Source organism: Leishmania infantum, chromosome 32, assembly GCF_000002875.2.
Source record: "Leishmania infantum JPCM5 genome chromosome 32".
In the NCBI taxonomy this organism is placed as follows: domain Eukaryota; phylum Euglenozoa; class Kinetoplastea; order Trypanosomatida; family Trypanosomatidae; genus Leishmania; species Leishmania infantum.
Window position 1 is genome coordinate 1,259,275 of NC_009416.2, and position 12,125 is coordinate 1,271,399.

At 61.3% G+C, this 12,125-nt stretch overlaps 3 protein-coding genes across 3 annotated transcripts; all 3 read left to right on the forward strand.

Moving 5' to 3' along the window:
* Nucleotides 1-622: 622 nt before the first annotated feature.
* On the forward strand, nt 623-3,739 carry LINJ_32_3390 (conserved hypothetical protein; the record flags this gene model as incomplete). Its single annotated transcript, XM_001467976.1, has 1 exon — nt 623-3,739. One exon carries the CDS (start codon nt 623-625, stop codon nt 3,737-3,739), a length of 3,117 nt encoding a protein of 1,038 aa, XP_001468013.1.
* Nucleotides 3,740-5,931: 2,192 nt separating this feature from the next.
* Nucleotides 5,932-9,852, forward strand: LINJ_32_3400 (conserved hypothetical protein; the record flags this gene model as incomplete). Its single annotated transcript, XM_001467977.1, has 1 exon — nt 5,932-9,852. The coding sequence occupies one exon, from the start codon at nt 5,932-5,934 to the stop codon at nt 9,850-9,852; it is 3,921 nt and encodes a 1,306-aa protein (XP_001468014.1).
* An 866-nt stretch (nt 9,853-10,718) lies between these two features.
* LINJ_32_3410 (conserved hypothetical protein) lies at nt 10,719-11,375 on the forward strand (the record flags this gene model as incomplete). Its single annotated transcript, XM_001467978.1, has 1 exon — nt 10,719-11,375. One exon carries the CDS (start codon nt 10,719-10,721, stop codon nt 11,373-11,375), a length of 657 nt encoding a protein of 218 aa, XP_001468015.1.
* Nucleotides 11,376-12,125: the final 750 nt, after the last annotated feature.

Sequence of the window (12,125 nt, forward strand, 5' to 3'; positions counted from 1 at the left end):
CTGGCGTTGATCTCTTTGCCCAGCTGCACAAACTCGCCCGCGCATTTAGACAGAGACACGGCCACTAGGAGAGACATGCACGATTTCATGCCATCTTACAAGCGAGCCAACGAAGCCACCGGGGCTGCTTAGGTGGGGGTGGGGGTAGGCGTGGCAGTGGCCGCTGTAGCGAGCACGCTTGAGCCCATGGGAGCTACAAGACCTGTGCTTGCATATCTCGCTGCTGCTGCTGTTGCACGAGAACAGGACGCTTTTTTCTTTGTATTCTCTGTGATGCAAGCATGTGTTTTGGTTGTGCGCGTGCGCGTCTGGTAGATGACATGCTCTCTCTCTCAGCCGCAGCCGCGGCACAGCGCGCCATCTTCCTCGTGTTGTCCGTGTCTCCCTCGTTCTTTGTCGCCGTCTTCATCTCTCATCGATCCTCCCGGCATCTCTGTACATCTTACGTGTGCTGCTCCCGTTCTCATCTTGTGTTTCCCATCCTTGGTGGCTACGGACACACACATCCCATAATGCGTGTACTTGCACGTGTGTCTTCGTGCTCAGTCCGCTGAAGTCTCTCCACAGATCGATCCGCACGCATACGTACCCTTGCCCATTCAGCAGCGACGGGGAAGCAGCGATGTTCTCGAATGAGCAACTGATCGGCCCCGACTTCGATGAGGTAGCGTACCTGCGTTATGCTCTTCGTGCCGCCAACCACAGTGCCGAACACGCACGGCTGGAGAGCTGCATCGCTGAGGTGAAGAGGGATATACAGTCCGCTCTCGCCGAACATGCAGACAGTCTCATCGATCAAGCGAGATGCACCTATAAGACACAGCGCGAGGTGACGGCGGTGCGTCAGAGCACGGATTCGTTGCAGAAGGCATCTGGGCGGCTTCGCATTATGATCGAGGAGCCTTACATGCAGCTCCAAAGCCGTGTAAAAGAGTTGGAGGCAACGCAGGAGGTGATACAGCTGCTCCAGTCAACGCTGCGCTTCCTCTCTCTGACAGCAAGACTACAGGAACAGCTCGCTACCACTTCCTCCGTTGATATCGTGCGCTCCTCGTACACGCTGAAGGAGCTGGAGGAGGTTCTTCAGGATGGCGCGATTCGGTCCCTACAGGTGGTCGAGGCGCAGCTGCCGGCGGTGGAGCGGCACGCAACGACGATACGGAGCAAGGCGCACGAGCTGCTTGCCATGACGGAGCTAACAGCGCCACCGAGCGGCAACGGCGGCACCGGCAGCGCTGCTGCTGTGACGCCCGCGACTGCTTCGACGTCTCGCCTCGCACTTCAGGTGAGCACAGGGTTGCAGTGCGCGCATGTATTGCGCATGCTCTCTCGCACCGTGCAGAGCTTCATGACAGAGCGGCGTCGTGAGGTGCTGCGCACCATCATGCGGGAGCTTGATGCACAGGCCATCGAGGAGCACATCTCCAGCGAGTACGATCGTCTTTCCCGCTCTTCGCTCAGCGGACACAGTGGTGCGATGTCGGAGCAGACGGTGACGGCACATGCCGTGCTGCAACACATCCAGAAGACTCTCTTTATCGCCGTGCAGCACACCCGATGCGTCATTTTGCTGTGGCGCGTGCTGCTTCAGCGACGTGACACGCAGACTCAAGAGCTTTACCTGTTCTCCATTGACTCACCGGTGCAGCTCCTTGTGGAGTACTGGTCCACGATCACCGAAAAGCTGCGGGAGCGGCTGAATAGCTTGCAGAAGCGGCACGCCATTCGACTTGCCCTGGCGAGTGCTTACCCGCGTTACCACCATTTGGTTGCCAGCTTCCTCAGTCGCACTGACGTAGCGAGTGTGGCAGAGGGCCCGCTGAGTACCGGCGCGCCAGGTGGCGCTGCCACTGATTCCGTAGGGTCCGCGGTGACGGGTGCGGCTGGCACAGCCGCGGCTCTGCTCTCGATCCACGTCACGCAATGCGGCATGGGCGACTACCTCGACTTGATCGACACCGTGGACGCTGCAGTGCGGCGCGGCGTTGCAGGCAATGGAGGAGAGGGTACTCCCTTCAAGACACCTGACAAGTCACCTTCGGCGCACATAGGCACTGCGACTCCACCACGTACAGACACGCAGGACATGCGGCACACGTGGCTGGCACAGGTAACCGACGAGGCACGGGGCGCCTTCAGGACGCATGTGCTGGACCGTCATCGCGAGGTCATTGGCGGTGTCTTCTTACGCCTCTCAGCTGCCGTTCCGCCCTCTGCGGCAGCGGCCGGGCAAACCGCCACTGTTGCGCCGGTGCGCATGCAGGGCGGTCGCCGGCCGTCTATTCCCCCTCAGGCCAACACGCTGGACATGGCGGTCTACACGCGTTTGGTCACGCAGGAGGTGCAGATGTTCCGCCAGGATCCGCACACCCTGGATGTGTTGCTAGACTGCGTCTTTTCCACTCTGCGCCAGGTTCGGGCCAAGCTGACTGAGGCGATTAAGAGATACCCGCTTCCGCCGCTTCCAGCGGTGACGGCTGCGCCGACGCTGACGCAGGTGATGCACCTCTCTATCGCCAACGGCTGCACCACTCTTGCGTACGACTGCGCAGCTGTCCTCGCGATGGTTCCTCACCCGTCTGCTTCACAGACGGCTGGCGGCGGCGCTGGGGCGGGGGGTGCCGCGGCCGCCTCCAATGCCACCAGCGGGGCTCACCGGCACGCTCACCAGGACCCCTACGCGCTGGTGCTGGAGCAGCTGGGCACGAAGCGCATGGAGCTACAGCAGCTCATCGATACATTCCACAACATGAGCGAGCGGTCAACGAAGCCGTTTGCGGACTCGGCTGCGTCGGTGCTGCTCCCAACGCTGACGCAGGCTGTCGACAACGTGCTGCGTAACGAGCTGGCACTGTCGTCTGCTGCTGCGGCGACGGCAGCGAGTGAAGGGAGAGCGCAAGCGAATCCGGCGATGCCGCTGGGCGGCAGCGGGGGTGGGGACAGCCGCACGGCTCTTGTGCAGCTCCAGTCGCAGTGCCGCCAGTTCACGGATCGCTTCTTCTTCCTGGTCGACGCGCGCACGTCGGGCTGGATGGAAGCCTGCCAGCATGTTACGAACACGATGCTGGCGCGGCTGTTGATTCGGCTTGCCACAACGCCGCCACCGGCAACACTGCGCGGTACGCCACTCGCCACCGCACCTGCGTACGCGCAAACGCTGCAGGTGATGGTGCCCCCGCTGCTTCAGTTCGTGCAAATGGTCCAGTCTGCCGGGACGGTAGGACGTATAACCTCCCTCCTGCGCGGCTGCGTGCGCCAAGTGGAGTTGTTTTACGAAACCTGTGGCGGGCTGGGCGGTTCCGGCAGTGGGGACGGCGCATCGGCCGCGGCAGCGCTCCGGGCTGCGGTGATGGAGCGGCTTCGACCGCCAATCCCGCTCTTCTTTGCGAAGTTACTGGTGCTGCAGTACGGCCTCTTTACCACGCCTGCCTCGGCACCGTCGGAGAACTCGCAAGGCGCTGTCGGCCCGTCTGCCCTCGCTGGCGCACTGCAGTTGTCGGAACAGGGCTTGCTGGAGTGCTTGGAAGGGGTGTTGCTTACAGAGAGCTCGGCGAGAGTCGCTGCCACCTCCTCAAATTTGGAGGGAGGTGGGACTCCGGCTGCTGGCGCCACTGGAGCCGATCGAAAGGGGGAGGTGCTGTCGGCGTTAGATGCGCTTTTTCTTGAAGTTGTCGCCGCAGCACCAAGCGAGTCGGCGGCTTGCCTGCAAGAACTATGGGCGTCGGTTCAAGAGAAATGAAGTATTGCTGCTTCAGTGCCGCCCTTTCGTGGGCTTTACCTTATTCTGTGGGCGCGCGTGTGTGCGAAGTCCCTGCCACACTCGTACGGCGCGTAGAGCTTCTCGTGGCTGCTGTGTGCCTGCCTGATAGTGTAGAGTTGTGCGCATGCGTGCGTGTGCTTCTACTGGGCCTCCTTCGTTTCTTTCAAGAAAAGCAAAAATGAAGTTCTCGACCATCACGGAATCATGCAGTGTGACGCGTGCTGCTGCCTCTGTGTGGCGGTGGTCGGGTTCATGGCGCTACATACAGGCCGGCGTTACGAGTGTCTGGGAACAAGCTGCCGGCACCGGCGATGGTGGTGGTGGTGCAGCGAGCGCCTCCTCGTCTCCCGTTCCTGAGACTCACGCACCCCTTCATTGCTAACCTGCACACATCAAACAGAGCTGTCACCACGGTTACGTCATCCCGATGATGCGCGATGAAGCGATTCTTCATCTGCCACGAGCTTGTTCTCCCGTATTGTTGGACGCATCCACCGCCTCTCTATTTCTATTCGACGCATCCACCTTGCGCTGACACACACGCATACATATGCCCGGGCACAAACACATGAAATAACAACCATTCCCATGCCTTCACGCATAGCTGCCTTCACCCCACTCACACGAGCACAAAACGGGCACCACTCAACACGAGGTACACGACATCGGATTTCTTCCGCTTGTCGTCCACGTGTCCGTATTCCACCCACGAACAACTCCGCCAACGTATACGTGCACACAGCCACAGATCATCTGCCTGTGCGCCATGCTTCGCCCTCTCAGGCGCTTCAAGCAGCGGCATTCCATAACATGGAGACGCTCCGCATTGGGGGTCTGGAGGGCTCGTTGTCATCATCTTGCATTCCCGTCGGTGCCACAGGGTGGCGTGCCTGGATGGCTTGCCTGCACGCGCACAGTGTGAAGCGAGGCGTGCTTCATGCGTCGGGCGATCCGCGAATCTCGCGTAGCGCACCAGGCACCACGTCGAGTCGGACGCCTTCATAGCAAACACAGGCGGCTTTGGGAGGCTCTGGCGGGGTGGGGGTACGACCATGTCAACGCAGCAGCGGGCAGCACGCCACGTGCACCCCATGCTGCCACGACGAGTCCCCCACCGTTGGAGGAATCCGAAGTGCGGGCAGGTGGTGCCTGTGCGGGACTGGGCGAACAGGGTCTCCCCTGTCGTCTTGCGAGCTCAGCAGCTGTGCTGTTGTGGTGTGGGACGGCTGCCGCGAAGAACCTCTTGTGTCAGCGCGCCGCATTGTGTGGCGCGGTTTCGGGGGATGCCGGCGTGGCGTCGGAGACGGGTGACCGGGTCCGCCATCCGTGCAGCTGGCGTCGCTGTTTATGCGGTCTCGACCGCTCCGTCGGTGTGCACCAAGTCAGAGTGGCCACCGACACGCTGAAATGCGAGGCGCACACGACGGGCCACCGCAGCGCCAGTGAACGTGCCCAGGCCCGTCGCACTGTGCTGTTCTCCACGGTTGCGGGTCCCGTGTCGGGTGCCATGAGGGAGGATAGGCGGGGGCCGATGGGCAAGGTTCGTGTAGCCCTGTGCGTCGATACTGTTTTGCATGGGCATATCTTTGCCAGTTTCTGCGCAGTCGCGCTTGCCTCTCTCTCTCTGCTCCCCGCATCACTTGGTGCCTAGAATCCATCACCGGCACGGGTGACACATGCGTGCTGCGCAGAGTCCCTCATGCTTCGCCAAGGGAGGCACACAGACGAAGCAGAAAAACAAAAAACGTGGAGCCGCCACTGAATAGGCGTGTGCGAAGGCGACGCTGGCAAGTTGGGCTGCACGCGCCCCGTCTCGCGAGGTGAAGCGGAACAGGCAGCGATTGTCTGGCACGAAAAGGATCGCCACGCACGTCTTTTGGCATGTGTCTGTATGATGCCTCTTATAATCATTCCGCCAATCGCATTGCACTCTTCGCTCCGTGTCCCTCTCGCCCTCTTTTGAACCATTCGGCTCAACCCACGCAACTCCCCCTCTCCGCCCTCCCTAACCACGTTGTGTGGCATTTTCACCTGCACGGAACGCAGCGGAGACTCGCACAAACATCGCTGCGACGCCTCCTGCACTGAAGCTGACACACACACACACACAGAGACACAAGAAGCATACACACGGGCAGCGGCCCAAACGCACTTTCTGTTTCTTCTGCATAATGTCGGAGGTGTTACTCAAGCAGCTCAAGCAGGTGCTTGCGCCATGGGAGTCGCTGCCAGACAAGGACAAACTTGACGAGGGTAGCGGAGCGGCGTCCTCTATGTGGGCGATGCCACCACCGGCCGCGCCGAACTGCGCCTCCTCGACTTCCTCCGTCCCGCCGCAGTTCGCGCCTGTCACCAAGTGCACAAGCGTCGGGTGGCCGTCGGAGGAGGCGGCGGCCGCGTACGTCGCGCACTCCCGTACTGCCACAACAAAATTGGAGTTGGCGCGTGCCGCCTTGGCCCTCTTCTCCTCCAACGCAGGCGTCTACCGGCCGTTTCTGGTAAAGCTCCTTCGGTTCCTTTTCGATCACGTTGATGAGCTTCGAGAGGAGCAAGGCCAGCTGCGGATGGAGTGGTGGATGTGGCAGCAGGGCAGCGGCTCTTCAACCAGCAAGGCAGCGGATGGAGATGGAGGCGGTGACGGACTAGTGGTGATCACACCGGAGGAGCGGAACGCCGTCGCTGCGGCGTACGAAAAGGTGCGCATGACGGAGGCCCGCATGGCTGCTTTGGTTGAGGAGGCCGCCGTGCAGCGCGACCACTTCAAGTCGCAAATGGGAATGCAGAAGCGCCACCAGCACCACCTGGAGGACCTCCTGTGCCATCAAATAGAGCTCACACAGACGCTGCTAGACCACCGTCTTCACCAGGACCTCATCTCAGGCAAGCAAAGTACCGCCGTCACAGCGGTGGCGGCCGTGACCCACATCCTTCAAGACAGTCGCGGCGTGGCCGGTGCGGGCCTCGGTGACGGCGGCGACGATCACGGTCGCGGCACCCGTGAAGGATCGACTTCCGCAAGGCTCGCTGCAGTTACCCCGAGAGATATCTCGGGGCTGGAATGTAGCCATGCATCGATTCGCCCACCAGAGCGGCGAGACGCGGCTTACGTGCAGCGCCTCATCTCCAGGGCTGAGAAGGAGCTACTGCTGGAGCGCACCGAGGACCAGCTGCGTGACCTGCGCGCACAGTATGACCGTCTGCAGAACAAAGTCCAATCGCTGCTGAAACTCAATTCTCGCTATGCTCGCCAGTCTGTGGAGCTCTCAGCGCGCCTTAGCATATTACATGAGCACAACATCGCACTTGCCGCGGACGTGCAGTTGTTCCAGCGTGACTACATAAGGGCGCTGCAACGAGCGGAGCGTCTTCAGCGAGACCTGCAGGTGGCGCGAGGGATCGCACTGACGATGCTGCATGTGCAGTTTGGCCGCCAGCTGAGCGTCGGGGAGGAAGGGAGCGAGGACAAGCGAAGGGCATCGAAGGAGGACAATATCGCGTTGTGGCAGGCAGGGGCGGCGGCATCGCGCCTCTCGGCTCCGGGCAAGGGTGGTGAAACGAGGATGCGCTACGCGTTCGAGACGGCTGAGCCGCTCGCGCCTGCGGCCGCCACGGCCGTTACTGGTCTCGGGGAGACGGCGCCAGCACTGGGCGACAAGGATACGAGGGGCGAAGAGGCGCAAGAGATGCTGGACACGGAGAGCCACGCGCAAGAGTCACTGCACCTCGCCCCGTGCGAAGGGCTGCGCAGCCAACTGCAGAAGCTGCTCACAGTGTCTGACCCGCAGAACGCCAGCATCAAGGCGTCTCTGCTGCAGAATCTGCACCTGAGTGGTGATGCGAACTTGCAGGGAAGCTGTGGCGACAGCAGCGGCTTTCTCTTCTCCTCCTCTGGTGCACAGGGGTGGCTGTCGCCGGCATCAGTGCCACAATGGGCACCGCCGTACGGCCTTCGCCCCGACGTTCCGCTGCAACTACGTAGCCGCAGCTCTGTCCCGCTCCTGCATCTGCACCCTGTCGTGGCCGAGGTCCTTGTGCATGAGTTGCTCTCTCAACGCCAGGAGTTGCTGTGGTACTCAAAGCAGCAACAGGAGGAGCGCCAGGCGCCCCTGCGAATGGCGGAGGGCAGGGCCTGGGACAACCGTGGCTCACGCAAGGCAAGCGCCACGACGGCGACGACCATGTTTATGTCTTTGCAAGAGTACGTTGGGCTGTTTGTGCTCGTGGTGTGGCTGAACAGGCCCGACTACTACACGTATCTTTTGCCGCCCGCGACGCAGCTGACAACGGTCGAGGACGCACGGGCTCGACGGGGCTCGCGTAATGGAGTCGTGCGCAACACGGCATCTCCCAGTGCTTCTGCGACGGACGCTGGCGACTTCCCGCAGCCCCAAGACCTCGGGATGGTTCCCACATCCCTGTGGGACCTGCGACATGTCTTGCACAGTGTGCGCCTCGCCGACGACATGGAGCAGCTGCCGGCGGAGGGGCTGCAGCTGACCTACGCACTTGACACGGCTTCTCTGCAGCTGGTGGTCGGCCCCCTTACATACGCCTACGGTCTCACGTCTCGCGGTGCCCTCTGCGACGTTCTCTTCGACCTGCTTCGAGCCGAGCGGTTTGTCTTTGTGGAGTTGTGCCGTGCGGTGGAGGCGGCCATACTCGCGAAGCAAGAAGAGGAGCAGGAGCGATGGGCGGAGGCGCGGAGGCAGGAGAGCCAAATCCACGTTGCAAGGAGCAAGGACCCTCAGCTGCACCCTGCAAACCCGGCTGCGGCAGCGCCTCCGCCACCAAAACCAGGCCCACAGTCGTCGACGCCCCTGCGTGGGTGTATTCCTGTCGTGCAGGTGGCTCGCATTCTGCTGGCCATGTACCCTGGCTACTCGGCCACCATCATGGGCCAGTTGATCCAGACCGCTGTGAATGACGGCACAAACGTAGCGGAGAACCCCGCGTATCTCTTCTACGAGGTCCTCCTGCCCTCCCGGATGCTGCCTGGCCCCACGACCGCCTCGATGTCGATCGACCCTTCCATGGCAGTCGGGACATCCTTTGCCTCTCTTTTCTACACCGCTATCTGCGACGATGCCTTGGAGTCGATGCAGGTGGTGGAGGACAGCGTGCGCGGCTTCGCGTACGGCCATCCGCACTCGAGCGGCATGTCTGCGCTGTCGTCCACCAGTGCCGCCGCAGTGATGTCTGGCGCGTCGACGGCGACGGCACAGCAGCTCACCTCCCTCGCCTTCCTCGGTGTGCCACGTGCAGAGGCGCAGTGCTGGGGGCCGTCCTTGAGGAGTGCCATCTACCGGTGGCCTCGTCTGCGCTCCACCATAGTGGACGGACCTCTTGTTGCCTCGGCCGCCTCCGCTGATGACGCTGTCCTTGACGGGGACGCCGGTGCGACGCGCGAGGTCCCTGCAGTTGTGGACGACGAGTTCACCGCAGCGGCGGCGGCGGCGGCAGGTCGCAGTGACCGCTTTTCTCTGGACTCGAGCGTTGTTCTTCGGGCCGGGACCCCATCAGTACATCCGACTCAAGACCTTCCCAGAGCGGAGGATAGGAAGGCAGCGGCTGAGGTCTCTTCGGTGGCCCGGGTATCAGTGGAGGAGGTTGTGCCTTACCTTCGCCGGCACCTCTTGCTTCGTCGCGGGCTGTATGACTGGGCGACAAGCACAGCAGCCGCGGCGGTCGACATCTCGCCACCGCCCGTCGTGGAGGACGGCCAGGCCGCGTCAAAGACTTTGAAGACAGCCGTAGCAAAGACGACGATGACGGCGTTGGCCACGGAGACGGAGGGGGCTCACCACTGGTCCACGGCCCACAGCGACCTTCTTCGGCACTGGGACGCGCGATGGGCTCAATACAGCGGCAAGACAGCGGGGTCACCCTCGGCTCTCGTAGGGCCGACAGAGCCAGCGGAGTTCAAGCAGATGCTGAAGCAAGTGGACCCGCACCGTACATGCGCGTGGAGCAGTGAGTTGCTGAGCCGCGAGAACCCGCTCATGCACCCTGTGACTTACGACTGGACGCAAGGCGACCCTGTCAAGCTTAAGCCTCCAGCTAGAGAGGAGGACGACAGCAGTAGTAGTCGCTGATCTGGTAAGAGCAAGAAGCCAAAGGGGGATCGGAGACAGTCGACGGTGAGTCGGTGACTCCCCTCGACCGCCTGCTGTGCCACACACACACACACACACACGCACACAATCCTGAGAGGTGCTTGTTTGCCAACTTTTTTCATGTGTTGTGCTGTGCTACTCGTCTCGCGTGAGAGGCGGTGCGAGGGGTGGGGGGTGGAGATGTACATTATACATGCTCGGTGCCCCTCATGTTTTATGGGTGCCCTTTTAGAAGCCACTGGAGTGCAGCTGTTCTGCTCTCCGCGTCTTTTCTTGTACAGCGTTTCCTTTCGCAACGCCCCGTCTCCATGTCTCTTTTTCCTTCTTCCGCGTCACGACTTGCCTCCTCCTCAAGGCGGCGCTTCTCGCGCACTCGCGACGGCAGACGCGGGTGCCTCTACTCGCCTTTGCTCCACATGCGTGTGTGGTGTCTTCGAGCACGAGGACTCTCTGCCTCTTTCTTTCTCTTGCTCAGCCACATCCACACGCACTTGATGCATCACGGAGATGCGCGCGACGCAGCGGCGATAGCGAGACAGTCGATGCCAACGGGCTTATGTAGCACCACCACCGAGACGTGACTCGTCCTCACCTAATCCACCCTTCGTCTTGGGCTTTTCTTGTCCTCTGCCTTCTCCTTCCCCCCATCAACAGCGAATCCGCGATACAATCTGTACCGCAGGCGATCACGCGTCCGCCTCTGCAGCAGCACACGCACAAGGGCATTGACCACTGGAGGCAGAGCACTTCTTCCACATCAGACGTGTGCTTCCCTCGGCGTGCCTTTCTACCATTTGTTGGCTCCCCTTTGCTCCGCCGCTACAGCACATCCCCCCACACTCACCATGGCAGAGGAGAAGATCAAGATCATCGTCGTTGGCCCGGTCAAGAGCGGCAAGACGACCATCACGAACTTTCTGAGCGGCACGCGCGAGACGGCAACGAGCAAGTACTACGAGACGAACCCGCTCCGCATTGTGGAGACGGAGATCGAGCTCGACTCCAGGAACCTCACCGATCGCCGAGTTGTCTTCTCCGGTGGCGACGCCAAGACGAAGCGGGTATTGGTGCAAATTTGGGACCTCAGCGGCAACAGCAAGCACCAGGCGGGCTGGCCGGCCGTTGCAAACGGGGCCGATGGCATCATCTTTGTCTTCGACCCGGCGCTGAGGAACGGCGAGAAGGAGCTGTCGCTGTGGCACAAGACGTTCGCCGTGAACCAGTCGGAGCTGGACGCGCTTGGCAACTTTGCCGTCCGGGTCCCTGACAAGCACTGTCTCGTCTTTGCCCATCACTCGACGCCCCCGAACAACGTAGCAGGCGAGGGATTGCCTTCCATGCCGAAGGGCCTAGAGAAAATCAAGGTGCTGGAGACGTCGCTCGACTACCACAGCGACAACTTCAAGGCGGCCTTTGACAAGCTGATTGAGTCCATCGTTGTCGCCCGGATGGAGGCGGAGGAGGATGAGGTCCTTCAACACGAAGGGCGCATGCACTTCTAGGCCACGATGCCGGCCTACAAGGAAGCACATAGAGCTGCCGTGGCTCTGCAGTCTTTCATCCCTTTTCATTCGCTGGGCCGGCAACACTCGCGTTTCCAATGTGCGAACAAACATGCGTAGGCGCACGTGTGCGTGCTTGCGCGTCGGCGTGCTTCGCTGTGTCTTTGATGTGCGTGTGATGTGCACGGTGAACCAGCGGCGATGATGTACAGCTTCCCCAGCGACGCAGACGCCCACCTCTTTCTGTCTATCGGTGACTTCTCCGTCTCAAGTCTTGTTTTGCCTCGGAGTGCGCCCGTGCTTGGCCGCTTTTTCTTGTTTTCCCTCCTTGTTGTTCCGGTTATTGCGCTCTCGTTGCGTCGCTGCCTCGCTCGCTGATGGCCCTCCTCAGGCCCTTCTCTTACCTGTCTCTTTTCGGTGTCAGTCTCCGTCTTTTGCGCCCGCGGCGGCACCAATGAAGCGCACATCATGCGGAGCAACACCTGGGGATACAGCGGAAAGGCAAAGGACCTTTGGAACCTATTCCCCGGCCAAGCAGACTGAAGGGCTCCTTCCCTTTCGAATGGAAGACAGCGTGCCTCGAGCATTCCGACCTCAGCAGCAACCGCACAATATTGACACGCAACACCAACCGCAAGAGTATCAAAGGCTTCGCGGTCGCGCGCTTTTTCTTTTCGTGCGCGTCAGTCAGTTTTACTGTTTATCCTCTCCCTTCCCTACAGGGTTCGCATGCGCAACGGACTGTTTCGC